This window comes from Zalophus californianus, chromosome 8, assembly GCF_009762305.2.
Source record: "Zalophus californianus isolate mZalCal1 chromosome 8, mZalCal1.pri.v2, whole genome shotgun sequence".
Lineage (NCBI taxonomy): Eukaryota > Metazoa > Chordata > Mammalia > Carnivora > Otariidae > Zalophus > Zalophus californianus.
In genome coordinates this window covers 58,213,015-58,230,032 of record NC_045602.1, presented here as the reverse complement: position 1 = coordinate 58,230,032, position 17,018 = coordinate 58,213,015, and the positions used below count along the sequence as shown (strand labels likewise).

General features: G+C 33.8%; 1 protein-coding gene across 1 annotated transcript in view; it reads right to left on the bottom strand.

Annotated features, from left to right (window-relative positions):
• The window catches only part of VPS54 (VPS54 subunit of GARP complex), an 88,838-nt gene that overhangs the window by 43,543 nt on the left and 28,277 nt on the right, over positions 1–17,018 (bottom strand). Inside the window, 6 exon segments of the mRNA XM_027622684.2 lie at positions 7,531–7,916; positions 9,932–10,063; positions 12,540–12,574; positions 14,774–14,788; positions 14,791–14,820; positions 14,823–14,850. Of these exon segments, the coding sequence (XP_027478485.2) occupies positions 7,531–7,916; positions 9,932–10,063; positions 12,540–12,574; positions 14,774–14,788; positions 14,791–14,820; positions 14,823–14,850 (626 nt within the window).

Here is a 17,018-nt window from a genome sequence, read left to right as displayed (position 1 = left end):
GAGAAGCAGACTCCCCGCTGAGCAGGGAGCCCAATACAGGGCTCGATCCCAGGACCCCAGAACCATGACCTGAGCCGAAGGCAGACACTTAACCGACTGAGTCACCCAGGCACCCCTAATTATAAAAAAAAATTTAAAGCTCTATTTTTGGTGCAATTTCAAAACATGTATATTTAAATATCTAAATTTCAATTTTATCTTAAGTTTAGACATTTATTATTGATAAAAAGGATTTAAAAATATATATATATGTGCCATTTACTTGAAAAACTAATGTCAGAAACTGTCTTTAGTAAGACCAGACAGAGCACATTTTTAAAGACTAGTTAAAATCATGTGACCTTTTAGACAGAGCCATTGTTCTTATATAAACAGCATATTTAGTAAGCAGTTTAGTGATAATTTTGAAAAACATGTGATAAGTGAAATAACATATAAACTTGCATTTTACAATATGAAAATTATATTTCTTATAGCTAATTAGAAGACTAATAAAATCCTCATAAATGGCACCAACATCTCACAATAAGCTAATTTCGAACATACTCACTAGTACAAACTAAAACATTGCCATAAGGGAAATTTAGCAGGGTCTAGCAAAATTACATAGGCAATTAACCTTTGACCTAGGAATCTCACTTCTTGATATCTGTCTCAAAGATACACTCATAAAAATACAAAAAGAACATACATTCATTGCAGCACTGTTCATAACTGCAAAGGAATAGAAACCACACAAATGTTGACCAATGGGAGCTCGTTGACTATAACAGACACTATACACTTTTAAAAGAATTGAGGAATACCAATGAATATACTATATACTGTTACAGAGCAGTTTCTCAATCTTTTTTTTTTCCACTGTTGCCCCAAGAAGTCCTTTTAGACATTTTTATTCCTAATCACTCCACACATATACTTAATATCACAAATATAGTGTATATCTGTTTATATACCTTGGCCTTTTGGAGGGCCACAAGCCATTATAACATCTAATTTTTTTTCACCCTTCAAGAACCAATTCTTGTCCTATTGAGGCTATATATCTATATATCTATAGCCTCAATGGAGGCTATCACCTATCTTAGGTTGACAGCCCTCATTGAGAAAGCAGACTGCAGACTGATCTCCAGGGTATACTGTAAAGGTGAAAACAGCAAGGCAGAGAAAAGTAATACAGTATACTAATGTTTATCTAAGATGAGGGACAGAGAGAGAGATGGCTGGATGGATGACGGGTAAATATAAATTAAAACTTTTTAAATGGTGACTTATAGGATAGGTAGGAAGGAAGGAACCAGAGAGAAGTTAAATTTCTTTGAATATCCTTTGTTTCAGAGATTTGACTTTGGAACCACTCAACTACTTAACATAGTTATAGCACAACATTATATTTAAAAACTTCAACCCTTAAATATCAAAAGTAAATGAAACAAATGAACTTAACTGCACATCAAGTTAGCAGCAAATGTATACTAAGAGGAATTATTTCAAGTGACTTTAAAACATAGAAATTTATCCATTTATCCCACAAGGCTATAGCTTAAGGAAAAGAACAGAAAGAAATCCTCCATGTTTGCAGCAATAATACGTTAGTTCTGAGAGCACTCTATGTATACTGTGGGATACAGCAAATGAGTAACTATGTTAGGGTCATTAGGAGCCATGGTTTTCAGCCTGTATACATATATAAGATTAAAGAAGTAAAAACTTTATGGCCCTGAATTTAAATTGGAAATATCAATACAAACTCATATTTTTTTCTTTAAAAAGGAAAACCTATTTTCTAGCTCTGTCCACTACAAAGGCCTAGAGATAATGACCAATCTAATAGCAAGGAACACCTCTGGTACCCAGACTGTAATTTCTAAATACCATTTCCTACTAAAAGAAACTACTGCTCCTTAGAAAAATGGTGGATTACAAGTCTGAGACAGAAAATGTATAATAAGAACATCTAATCATAACACAAAGTAAGAAAACTATCAATCAAAAGCTCCTGGAATCATGTAAAATGCCACAAAAATGAACTTGAGGAGGCTCCCTACAAAAGACATAACAATCTGAATGTCGACAAAAATAAAAACAGCAAAAAACTTAAATACTTCCAATATATGTAAATTCACATGTTTATAAAAATGTATTTTTTCAAAATCATCAGTTACCTTTGGAAGATGCTAGATTTTCAATTCGTTACACTTTTAAAACTGCTAAATTAAAGAAAAGGAATCTAGATTTTATCCTGCCTCTCCTTGTAAGAACTGTCCTTAAGTGTTGCCAAATTGTTATGGAGAAACATCACTTTACAGAACTATTCCAATTAATAAATAAGGAGGTATAGAATTAGAATATCATTATTATATGTAACCCATAATGAGATGATAAATCTAGGCAATGATCATCAAATGGCTGCTAATATCATAAAAAGAGAGACAACCAGATATATACCTCTTTTCTGGGGGGGGGAGGATTTGGAATCTGATCTTTTACTTAAATATAAATGCCTTAATGAAATGTTACAATATCATCTCTTTTGCTGAGATAAAATAAGTATTTGTATTTTTTATTAGCTTCAGAGGTAGAATTTAGTGATTCATCAGTTGCATATAATACCCTCTGCTCATTATAACAAGTGCCCTCCGTAAGCCCATCACCCAATTAACACTGCCCACCCTCTCCCCTAGATACATGCCTCTTGGCTGAAATACACACCACTACCTATTAGGTGCTCCTGCCAAAAAGTAAACCTTAAATCTAATCAAGTCTTTAAGTCTAACTACCAGTTTATAGAAAATATAGGCAAAAGAAAAACATGCTAAACATGGGGATGCAGTCGGCAAAATCCAGACTGTGAAAAGCTTTATAAGATAAACACCTCAATTTCTTCAGTAAATATCTTGAAAGGGAGAAAATGAGAAGAATGGGGAAGTATACATCAAAAGGTATTGATATATATCAACAAAAAAAAATATATCAATCACAATGTACAGATATCATTTGGATCCTGATTTCAATAAACACATTATAAAAAATAAATTTGAGACAATAAAATTTGAACAATGACTAGCTTTTTGAAAATATGAATATTATATTTTAAAATATTTTTATCTTTCCAAGATACATAATGAAATATTTGCCAATGAAGTAGAATGATGTTTTGGATTTGTTTCAAAATAAACTAGGAGTAGGGTGTATAGAGAAGACAAAGTTGGCTGTGAGCTGATAACTCACAGGTGATACACGATTTACCCAGCTTCATACAACTCTCTTCATATAATTTCCTATTTCTGTGTATGTTTGAATTTTCAATAAGTTTTTTAAAAAGCAGCAACAGAGTAAGACATAAATCTACACATTAATGTTGCTTGGTTCTCAATTGATTATTATGAAGATCATAGATTCCTTTTCAACACAGACTAAAGGTTAACACTCAGGTATATGTCACCTTCAGGTATGAAGAGTCTTCAACAAATCCCAACAAAGAATTATGGTAGGAATCTAGATGACAGTATCTACTGATGTTTGGGCATCAGAATAATAAAACTGTCATTCTGGCATAACTTAAATGTGAGGTTCTATATGACTCAGATACTACATTAAATAACTGAGTAGCTTCATTTTACGTACTCTTAATTTTAAAGTCCAATAAATACAATAAAAAAGAACAGATACAAATCTCAATACTAACACCAAATAGTATTTATTATGTAATCACAGGTATATGATAATATATAAAGATTTGCCAAACAAATCCTTAAACAAAATTCCCAGAATTATAATGTTCTACAAGAGTCACCTATTTATCTTTACTCTTATTTTTTTATATTCTTGATGACTTTTGACAATAGATGTAATAATGGCCTGCACATTATTAACCACATCAAAAATATTTAATAAATGTGCTAACAGTTTAAAATTATGTATACTAATAATCACATACTGTAATTTAGAGTGATAAATCTACTGAAACAACAAGTAACGAAAATACCACATTCTGAAAAATGTATTTAGGTTCATTTATTTAGCTAAGTGAAGTTGGAACAATTCCAATACTTTCTACTCTGATATGTCTCAATGTGTACATTAATTCAGACCTTCTAGTAAGTTGTATGTTCACTACAACGACCTTTGTGCTGCTTTTATCAGAGAAACTTATATATCAGTCAACTGTACTATAATACTAGTTTCATCAAATAGCAGCACATCTGCTTTTTGACTTTATCCCAGAGCATACAATGCAGATGTCTTCTTACTATACTGTTTTGAAGATCTAAATTATGGGAGATTATATCAGGATCAAAGATTATGTTACTTTTTTATAACTTTAAATAATAATAATCCCTTAAGTGGAATCCCAAGGTGACCTCTGATGAACAAAACCATAATAAGCTGGAACTTATAATTAACTCTATTTTCCACCTTTTCTCCCCCCAACCCCAGAAAAAAAGAAAAAAAAAGTCTTATGACTAGAAAACAAACTAGTTTCATTAATTGTTATCAATTACTATGGTAGGTCCTGGCTCAGTGAACCTATAACTCAACTGCCAACTTATAACCTGATTGCCCACGATTTAACATCTACTGCACTATAAAATCAGCACTGATGTTCAGAGTGATTTTTTTGAGGTCCTATAAATCCTCAAGCAAATATATTAAAAAGCATACACAGCTCTCAGGTCAGATGAGACCTGGATTGAATCTCAACTCTACTGTTTTATAACTTGCTGTATGACTTGGAGCAAGTTATCTAATAAGACTTTCTATGCTTCAGTTTCCTTATCTATTAAAATGAGGTAAGATTACTTATCTTATAGAGGTTTTTTGGGGGGTGGAGGGGGCCAAAAAACATATGCAACATACTTTGCACAGTACTTGGTACAGAGTACCATTCAAAAGGTGTTCTTAGGTTTTATAGTGGTGGTGGTTATAGAATAATGGTGGTAGTAAGTAGTAGGGAAAAAAAAGTTAACAACAATGAAAACAAGTTTCTACATAAACCTTTACAATAAGAAAGAGCAAATAACATTATATCCTGAATTTCAAAGTAACTGAAGATTTTCTATTTCAAAATCTGCAAGATACCAAGGTTCAGATATTTGTTAGACCCACAGTAGACTTCTGTATTACATCTGTACTTGAATGTCTTTACCTCAGCATCACAACTAAGATAGTGTGTATTGTAGGTCTCTTGTCTACTCATCAGCATTAGTGATGTAAACTGTGTTCTGTTTATTAAAATGATTATGCCCAATGCAGGGCTCGATCCCAGAACCCCACTGGGATCATGACCTGAGCTGAAGGCAGACACTTAACTGACTGAGCCATCCAGGTGCCACCAATCTTTGATTTATTTCTCAGGGCTATCCTATTCAGAGGATAAAAGCACTCTATAGAATCAGCTCCCAATATTTATCAACATTCATATTAGTGAAATCAAGTGAAAGATACAACTTCTGTCATTACAGAAGTCAATTTTTCTAAAGTAGTGACAAAATTAGTGTTTATTTTAAAAATAGATTCCAGAGTCCCTGGGTGGCTCAGTCAGTTAAGCATCAGATTCTTGGTTTCAACTCAGGTCATGATCTCAGGGTCGTGAGACTGAGCCCCACTCCCTTAGCAGGGAGTCTGCTTCTCTCCCTCTGCCCCTCTCCCCCCACCCCCACTTGTGTGCTCTCTCAAATAAATAAATAAAATCATTTTAAAAAATTAAAAATTAAAAAAATAAAAATATATTCCATTCAGACATTCAAAAAACAGAATTATTTAAAATTTCAGAGGTAAAAGGGAAACTAAAAATCATTTTGTCCATGCTAGGAAACCAAAGTAGGCTTCAAAGAACTATGATCCACCCAAAATTAATTGTAAAATTTTAGGTACAGGTATATTTTTATGGAAAGACGATCTAATCAACAGCTTTCAATAGATTCTCAAAGAGGCTTGTGACTCAAACTTTTTCTGTAGACATCCAAATCTAGATTAGGTTCCTCACCTAAGGATGGAGCTCCATTAACAATCTGTACATTCATCATCATACAGTATTGTACTGTATGATGACAACACAGTCACTTCTGTCTCCTTCCTTCTGCCAAATAAATTGTAAAAACAGAGCAGAGAGCATCTCTGCTTTGTTCATGACAATACTCCCAGTAATCTGCCTGGTGTCTGACATGTAAAGGTGATCAATAACCATGCCTTGAATGAATGAATCAATCATTTATGTCACTAAATTTGGGCCACCTTTTAAAAAAATGCATTCTAAATAAATATTCCAGGGCGCCTGGGTGGCTCAGTTGGTTAAGCAACTGCCTTCGGCTCAGGTCATGATCCTGGAGTCCCAGGATCGAGTCCCACATCGGGCTCCCTGCTCAGCGGGGAGTCTGCTTCTCCCCCTGACCCTCCCCCCTCTCATGCTCTCTCTCTCTTTCTCTCTCAAATAAATAAATAAAATCTTTAAAAAAAAATAATAAATAAATAAATATTCCAATTACCTATCCTTAGTCAACAAGAATTTATAATTCAGTTAAATTTATTTTGAAGCTAACTTTTCCAGAATATATTAAATATCTATTAAGTTACAGAACACATCTTCCATATAACTTCTTTATAGTCACTTAGCAGTATAAGGTTTGGATGGGTTTTCCAGCAGAGGGACTTCTACAAGGATATTGCAAGCCTGCTTAACTGAATGAAATTTTGATGGCCTATACCTGGTTTATCTATAAATTAAACATTTTGACATGTTCTCACATAAAATAACTAAAACCCTGGGGCACGTGGGTGGCCCAGTTGTTAAGTGTCTGCCTTTGGCTCAGGTCAGGATCCCAGGGTCCTGGGATCAAGCCCTGCACTGGGCTCCCTGCTCAGCGGGTCGCCTGCTTCTCCCTCTCCCACTCACCCTGCTTGTGTTTCCTCTTTCGCTCTCTCTGTGCCAAATAAAAAAAATAAAAAATGACTAAAATGCTAATGTTAAAAATATTTTCAAAATAAGAACGCAGGAAAAATTGGGTGTTTTCCATCACCATATGGAATTTTTTGCAATGTGATAAACACTGCAAATTAGAATTTTAATAATTACCGAATGATTGTTATATACAAATATAATAATTACATTATTAATTATTTAATAATTATTAAATTTAAAACCTATCAAGAACTTTTAAAATGAACTTAATTTTAGATATACTGGTATTGCTTCCTGCACCTTGATCTATTAACTTGACACAAAACTATTTCAACATTTTGAAAATGTTATTTTCACAAAGTTGTGACTGGCCTTCCATTAGTACCATCTACCAGAAAATTTAATTTTGTTTCTCCATTCAAATATTTCTGTAAATACTGGTCCTTATACTTTTTGTATTGCTAAGACTAAAATATCACAATGATAACATCACTACACAGATCAATCTGTCAGAAAAAATATTCATGTAACTTACATACATTCACACTTCCCCAGCTAACATTATACACTAAAATTTATCCTATAAAAACTTCTAACATTATTTCTAAAAGCTTACTTAAAGGACATACCGGAAGCTGTGAATGCCCTGAAGCTCCTGCTGTAGAACCTCTTGTGTTGTTGCTATTAAGTCCAATGCTCCAACAAATTCAGAAGTGGATAACAACACCTGTACTGTAGGCTGAGTCTGGTGTACAGTGGCCATTAACTTGAGTTTATTGTACACTTTAACACAATTGTTTCTGGTAAGTGCCAGTCTTAAAATGTGTAGTGATCCTTCACACATTACTTTATCAATCTGTGCAATTTTATCTCGAAGCATCTTTACAGCCTGGGAAGTTTTCTTGAGGTAGTCCTGCAATTCGTGTTGAGAGGTCATTGCATGAAAAAATGCTTCAGAACGTAGAGAGATCTGGTGAGCAATGTTTACTTCCACAATATCCAGATAATGGCTCAGCTTAAGGAAGAAAAAATCATGGAGTATTATAAGATTACCTTCTTTGACTATCCAAATACTTTCTGAAAATGATACAGGATTTCTACATATATTTTAAATCCTATTGAATGAACTATTTGATTATGGGATTCTTGATATTGGGCACAATAAAATGGAAGGGAGATGAAAGGTTAATAAACGTAAGACAAAAGAGTAGAAGAAGCCGATTTATCTTCTTCCTCTGCTCCTGCTATTACCGCCCTCCAAACACCAACTACTTTCTAGAAAGTAAGAGTACCCCACAATAATCTGAGATTATAATCTAGTTTCAGAAGTTCTAAAATCTGAGAGAGAATGATCTCCTTAATCCCCACACCAACACACATCACTCATCTGACTAAAAGTTTATTAGGGTTACATTTATTGACTTCTTCCTTCTATATACCAGGCACTGGTATTTTATATACATAATTTTCTAGTTTTAACAATCTTAGAATACAGGTATTAGTATTGTTTTACAGATGAGGAAATTGAGGCTCAGAGACATTAAATAATTTGAAGAAAGTCACGTGGTTAGTAAGTGGCAAAACTAAAATTTGAACCTAAGTCTGACCCAAAAACTGAAGCTCTTTCTACTCTACCACTCTGCCTCAAAAGAATCTGTGAAAGACAGATTCAGATCCAGTCACAAATTATAGAAAATACTAGAATTCATTGGGATGTTTTTTCAAGGCTGCTTACATTTCAAAAATTATTCTTTTATCAATTTGTAAAACTCAGCTTATTTCCAATATATTTTCCTCTTAAAAGGTTGACAAATACCTTAAAAGAGTTCATACATATTTTATTTATAACACAACCAAGATTAATTCCTAGAGCAACATATATTAAAAATGCTTTCTAATTTTAAATATGGACTCCTAAAACTTGAGTTGCCTTTTCTTCCTTTCTAATTGCATATGCCTTTTTTTGGCTACATTATCTTTCCATTTCTCTCCCACTTTTTAAACTTTTAGATACTTCAACCTATAGCTCAAGCTTTAGGCATTATCTCTCAACATCTCTGAGTTCTTTCCGACTTTCCTCTTGTGACTGAGTTCTAGTTTCAAAGCACTGTGGTCCAAAAAGATGCAGGGATGATTCCAATCTTTTGGTACCAGTTGAGACCTGATTTGTGACCTAGAATGTGATCTATTCTGGAGAATGTTCCATGGGTACTAGAGAAGAATGTGCATTCTGTTGCTTTGGGATGGAACGTTCCGAATACATGTGTAAAGTCCATTTGGTCCAGTGTGTCATTTAAAGTCTTTATTTCCTTGTTGATCTTTTGCTTAGATGTCCATTTCAGTGAGGGGGGTGTTAAAGTCCCCTACTATTATTGTATTGCTGTCGATGTGTTTCTTTGCTTTTGTTATTAATTGGCTTATATAATTGGCTGCTCCCATGCTAGGGGCATAGATATTTACAATTGTTAGATCTTGTTGGATAGACCCTTTAAGTATGATATAGTGTCCTTGCTCATCTCTTATTATATATGATATAGTGTCCTTCCTCATCTCTTATTATAGTCTTTTAAACCGAAGACTATAGTATTGTATTTTTAATACAATACTACATTTTTAACTATCGTATTTTTGCTTCAAAATAATCATCCTTGCGATGTGGAAATAAGGAAAAATGGTACCTCAGCAAAAGTTGATTTTCCATGCTTCAAATCATAAAGAATACAAAATTATCCAATATATTGTTTGGGATAAATGTAAAGCAATTAATTGTGTTATCTAATACATCCTTTAAAGAGAAATTCCATCAACTGCTATTTTAGATAAGAAGCACTCCAACAATTAGCTTTTCCTTTTTCACCAGCACTTGTTTTCCATTGAATCAAATACTTTTACTTTAGCAGTTAAGATTTGAAGGCAGTAACAATAAAAATGAAATTAAAATAGCCCTTACTAAATAACTAAGTCAGAACCCAAAGGTACTACTTAACTAGAATACAGTTTTCTACATGGAAAGAGTAAAAAAGAAATTACCTTTTCTTGCAGCAACTTTGAGGAAGCTGCATCACGATTTCCTTTTCCACCAGCAGTATTAAAATGAGACCATGGTAAAACTGAATTAAAAGTTAAGGAATCGTCCAAGGCAAAATCTGGTTTCATAAAAATCTATTAAAAAATGTATTTTCCTCAATTAGATAAACATTTTTTTACATTCATTATCCCTTCAAACATCATAAGACCATTAAACAATGATTAACTTGGACCTGAAGCATAAACAGCAAAAGCAAGTGATGATACGTTGATTTACACAAAAATCTGTATAAAAAATGTATAAATAGTGTTTCATCAAGCTAAAAATACTCATGGAAGATAGAAAATTGTTTTTTGTCTTTACCAATGGAGGTGATCATTCCATTACTATGTAATCAAATTCACTAATGCAGTCCCACCAGGCACACACCCACAAAGGGAGATGGATATCTCTTATCCCCAAATTTCTATATTAGTTCTCACTGATAGTTTTTAAAAAATGCCAAATATCAAATTCTCTATATTTATATTTCTACTTTCTTCTACTTAAAATTCTTTCAAATCAGTTTCATAGATTAGACATATACTAAGTTTTAAAACCAAAACAAATTCAATTCTATGAAAAGATCACTCTTTTTCCTTTACATACCACATCTATCTGGGCACTAAGGCCTACCCATTGTATTTTCTAAATAAGACTTGAATGCTCTCCCTCCTCTACATCTACAGCATTTCGTCGGTGCAGCTCTTCATTATCTCTGGATTACAGTAAATGGCTATTTACTCATATCCTTCCTCAATCTATTCCCTATACTGCTGTCAGATATACTTTTAAAATGCAAGTATAAATGAATTAACTTCTCTGTTTAAATCTCTCAATGGATTCCCATGACCTAAGGACCAAACTCTTTAGAATGGCATCAAAGGCCCTTCATTTTTTTTGAACTCCCTCACCAATTTGTATTTTGCCACTCCCACTATTTACAAGTTACATTCTAGCAATACTCAACTTCCATATCCTCTTGTGCTTAATTATCTTTGTACATGCTTTCGGCCTACAATGCCTTTCCTGCCTATTTTTCTAGAGAATACAACCAAATCAAAAGGGCAAACATTATCTCTGTATGAACACTTACCCCATCTCTGAACACATCAATCGCCCCATCTCTGAACTTAAGTACATATGCCACATATATTTATGTATCTCATACTTCACAAAAATTATTTACTGAATATATGTATCACCCCCTGGAGATCTTATGTTCCTTTAAGACTGGGTTTATAGCTAATTAATCTTTGTATCTCCAGTACTTAGCATAAGGCCTGAAACATGGTTTAACTTAATTTCTATGCTATATTTTATTATATTTACTGATCCATTTTATCTACATCCAAAAATTAGTATAAAGTGATAGGGAAAAACTAACTAGGGACATAAGTGTATTTTCTAGTCCCTGCTTTAGTATAATTAAAAGTACTGATTAATTCAATAAATATTTACTGATGATGTAACCCTTATGCTAGGCACTAAGGGGGAAACAAAGATAAATTATTACATAGGTCCTAATCCCAAGGATCTTTAGTCCAATGGATGTGATAAAATATGTACATAAATATCTTATAAGAAGAAGAGTGACAAATGCCTTAAAAAGAAGGCACAGGTCTACATAAAATACTATGGAAATTCAGCAAGGGGCCAATTATCCTCAGTTGGAAAGAAATATAATCTTGTAAAGTTGCCATGTAAGCAAGAGAATGTAAAGAAAGAATTAGATATGGGGAGTTGAGGGAAAGTCTTCCAGGCTAAAGGAACAGTGCAAGTAAAGAACAGAGCCAGCAAAACAGTTTGGCTGAAGTAAAGAATGTGTAAAAATTAGTAAGCAAAAGTTGAGTGTGACTATGATGGAAATGAATAATCAAGGGCCTTAAATGACAGAGTTTGAACTTTATTTTGTAGGAATCAACTACTTTAAAAATGACTTTTTGTTTCTGCCTGTTGTCTTTCTATGTCTTCTCACCTTAGAGAACAGTTATCACAGACCTCTTTGAGAATCTAATTAATACAACAGACTCTTTCCCCAGGGGGGAAGAAAACATCTATTACATATCTCTCTAAAATTTTTCATATAAAGGACATCTCTCTGAATAATTTGAAGGGGTAGTAACATCAATAAAATTTTTCAGAATGGAGAGACTTGGGGCGCCTGTGTGGCTCAGGCATTAAGTGTCGGCCTTCAGCTCAAGTCATGATCCCAGGGTCCTGGGATCAAGCCCCACATTGGGCTCCCTGCTCTGTGGGAAGTCTGCTTCTCCCTCTCCCACGCCCCCTGCCGTGTTCCCTCTCTGTGTCTCTCTTTGTCAAATAAACAAAAATCTTTAAAAAAAAAGAATGGAGAGACTTAAACATATTTGTAGATTTCAGTAATGAAGAAGAAATTGATGACAAAAGAAAGAAGAAAAGTGATGCACAAAGTCCCAGAACAGGCAAAGTGGTTAAAGTGTAAGAAAGTCAAATGAAAGCTTCTTATAAGGCAAAACTAAAGATATTAAAGATTATTAAAAAAATTAAAGATATTAAGAAGTAGTATTCTCATTTATTAAGCTTTGTTACCTTAGGTACTTGCTCCAGATCTGTCCTGGATTTATCTATTAAAAAAAGGAAAAGAGAAAATATGATTTTTTTAAACTTGTTTTCATTTTATTCCATAAATATACTGTGACCAGATTCTGTACTATGTCACAATTATGTAACCATTTAAATTCCCTCAACAAGCTTCAAGCACTTCCTGTATGCCTAGTAGTAAACAAAGTAGTGAAAAAATTCCTATGTTTCAAATAATTTTAATCAATTGAATGGTAGCAAGAAAACTAAACACATTTCTTTTTTAAATGGACACAGAAAGCTTGATGCTATCTTACTAAATTTGGTGAAACTAAGTTTGGCATATAGTTCTTAAAAATGAATTAAAATCTGGGGCACCTAGGTGGCTCAGTCAGTTAAGCATCTGCCTTCGGCTCAGGTTATGATCCCAGGGTCCTGGGATTGAGCCCCACATCGGGCTCCCTGCTCAGCAGGGAGCCTGCTTCTCTCTCTCCCTCTGCCTGCCGCTCCCCCTGCCCTGCTTGTGCTCTCTCTCCGTCAAATAAATAAATAAAATCTTTAAAAAAAAAGAATTGCATTCTAATATAGGAATACTGCTTTTATTGTTCAAAATACCATCCCACCCAGAATTTCTCAAGATCAAAGACTTTAATACCATATTAAGATATTAATACCTTATTAATTTTCTTCTTAGACATCTTACTTTGTGTCTACAAACCTGCAAATCAACCTACTTTACCTTCATCTCACCAACTAGATCTCAGATCCTTTCCAAAACTAACCTTCCTGGGTTGGACTCCATGCCTTCCTGCCTCTTCTGTGAGCGTGCTTCATCAATACCCTGCCTCTGCCTCTTCCATATCTTCAGCCTCTTCCCTTCTAATAGTTCCTCTCTGTGTATATACATGCTCAGTTCTCTTCCATTAAAATGAACCAAAAAATAAATAAAATAAAATAAAAAAGATAAAGACAAAACCCAGGGTCTGGACTAGGCTGAGGCAAGGGAAGCCCTCCAGTACAAAACTTAAGGAAGCACTCACTCTCAGGCTATGCAAATTCATCTCCTACCTCATCGAGTGTTGACCATGCAAAAACATTCTTACACTCTGTTCTCTCAATACCCTGTATCTCAAATCCTCAAGTCATATTCACAGTGGTAGTCTCCATTTCTTTCTCTTGTACTCACTCTTTAATATACAGGATTGTGTTTTCTGTAACCATCACTTCAAGTCTGAATGCCCTCCGTAAGAGATCCTAAATTGTGAAATCCACAGAAACTTCTCAGTGTGTAAACTGATCATTACCACCAACTGGCCACCAAAACCTGTGCTTCAATCTCTTATGTATCTCTCAAATGCCTAAATTCCTCTCCATCTTCATTATAACTGCTATTGGGGCCACATGACTTCTCACTTGTATTACTACAGTGGCCTCCAACTGTCTCTTTGCCTCCAGTTTATCGACATCTGTTTGTTTTCCACACTGTTTTCACAGTGAAATGTATAATCATAAATCTGATGTCTGGTTAAAAATATTTTTCTGTGGCTCTGTACAGCTTTTAGAAAAGAAAAATTCCTTAGCATGGCATACAAGGCTCTTCAGGATCTGACTCCCCTGCCTACTTCTTCCTCCCAGTTGAGCTAACATACTGAACTCTTGCAGTTCTTTGAACATGCTCTGTTCTCTCTCTTTTTTTAAAATTTTGACTCTATTGCTTTGCATACACTATTCCTTCTTCCTGGAAGGCCTTTTCCCCACATAAATCTTTCTCAGCAGCTAGTTTAGAACACAGGCAATCATCAACTCTAGAAGTTTTCTAAGGCTTAACAAATTAGGAGCTCTATACCATCTTGCCACGCTGAACTTACTGCTTGATATACAGGGCTTCAATTATTGGTTTATTTATGTAACCCTACTCAGGAGACTATCAGCTTCTTGATGACAAGTGCTCTTTGTTACTCATCTATTTTTAAACAACAAGCAAAATACCAAACAGCCAGATGTTAAATAAATATTTGTTGAAATGAAGGATAACACTACAATGAGACCCACGGTTTTTCTCTTAAAAGCTTTTGGAAAAGATTATGATCATAGGCTATAAAAATTTCACTAAAAATAAAAATTATAGGTAGAACAGCCATCAAGGTCCCAAAATTAAGATTTTGTTTGTTGATATTTATGCTATGGCTACAAATATCACATATTTAATCTCCACATTGTCTACAAATAGCACATATTCATACCATGAGTATGTAGAGAGTCCTGTCAAAGGTATCTTTAGGAGGACAATATTCTTGCATCTCTCATGAATCTTCTCTCTCTATAAAAAGACAAATAACAAAATCAATGCTATGTAGCAATATGAATATTCAAAGCATCAAAATGTTTCAACAAAAGAATATATCAAATTAGTTCTACAATTTTTAATGTGAAATCACTAGCCCCTTGAATTTAAACACAAATAAGTATGTTTAATAAACCAAATCAAGCTCTGATGAACATCTATAAGCTCATACTCATCCCATTTTACATAATTATAGTAAAATCTCCATAATTTTGGCATGAAGTGGGAATGCAAATAAAAAAATCCTTATTTATATAACAGAAATCAATTGAAAAATAGTTTTTTTAAAACAAGCAAGAAAATGTGAAAATCTATATACCTAAGATAGGTTATTAGTTGACACTGAGTCAAGAAAGAAAGAAAGAAACCCTACTCTGATATCAGATTAGATGGTCACTAACAACAATTTTATCTTTTCAGAGATACGATAAATAGGACACATAGGGAAAATGGAGTATGGAAAGGAAAAAACACTGAGCTAGTAGTGTTCAGAGTTCTAACAGCAACTGTGACAGGAACTACAAGATTGTCTTCCAACATGGCTGTACCATTTTGCAGTCATACCCACAGTGAATAAGAGTTCCTATCAGTCCACATTCTTGCCAGCATTTGGTGCCGTCAGTGTTCTGAATGTTTGTAATTCTGATAGATACATATTATCTCACTGTTGTTTTAATTTGCAATTCCCTAATGACATATGTTAAGCATCTTCTCCTATGCTTATTTGCCAGCTGAATGTCTTCCTTCATGAGATGCCTGTTCATATCTTTTGCGCATTTTTTTATTATGGCAAATACATATAACATATATGCCTTTAAACTTACCACTTAAAACTATTAGTGATGTTGACTATCATTCTATATACTTATTGGTCATTTTTACATCTTCTTTGGAAAAATGTCCACTCAAGTCCTTTTCCCATTTTTTAGTTGTGCTGTTCTTACTGCTGAGTTTTAAGAGTTATTTGTATATTTTGGATACCAATCCTTTATCATACAGTGTCTAGCCTGTATACATTCTTTTATTAGTGTCTTTCACAGAGAAGTTTTTAATTTTAACCAAGTCCAACTTCTCAATTTTTTGTTTCATGAATTGTGCTTTTGATGCCATTATCTAAAAAATTATTACCAAACTCAAAGTCATGTATTTTCTCCCATGTGATCTTCTAGTTTTACAATTTTGCATTTTACATTTAGAGCTACAGTTCATTTTGTGCTAATTTCTGAGAAAGGTATGGGTAGTCTGTGTCTAGATTCTTTTTTCTTTCCTTTTTTTTGGGGGGGCAGGTATATGTCTAGTTGTTCTAGTACCATTTACTCAAAAGACTACTGAGTTACTCTTGTACCTTTGTCAAAAATCAGTTGACTATATTTGTGTGGGTCTATTTCTGAGCTATTTTGTTGCTTTGATCTATATGTTGTCTATTCTTTCACCAATACCACACTGTCTATATTACTATTATAACTTCACAATAAGTCTTAAAGTCAATTAGTGTCAGTCCTGCAACTTTGTTCTTCAATACTTTGTTGGCTATTCTCTTTTCCCTTCCTATATAAACTTTGTAATCAGTTTCTTGGTATCTACAATCAAATTGCTGGATTTTAACTGGGATTGTGTTGAATCTATAGACCAAGCTGGGAAGAACAGACATGTTGACAATATTGAAGCTTCCTATTTACATACATGAAATCTCTCTCCATTTACTTAGATCTTCAACAATTCCTTTCATCAGTTTTGTAGTTATCCTCATACAGATCTTGCACATATTTTGGTAGATTTATACCTAAGTATTTTATTTTCTTTGGTGCTAAGGTAGATGGTGCTGTGTTAACTTCAAATTTTAATTGTACATCACTAGCATACAAGAAAGCAATTCACTTTTGTAATATTAACCTTGTATCCTGCAATCTGGTTATAACTGCTTATTGGTTCCAGAAGTTTCTTTTCTGATTCTTTGGGATTTTCTACATAGACAATCATGATATCTGTGAATAAAGACAGTTTTATTTCTTTCTTCCCAGTGTATATACCTTTTCTTTTCTTTTCTTGTCTCATTGCATAGTTAGGGATGTTCAAAAGGAATGGTGAGAAGGGACATCCTTATCTTGTTCCTGATCTCAGTGGGAAAGCATCTAGTTTCTCAC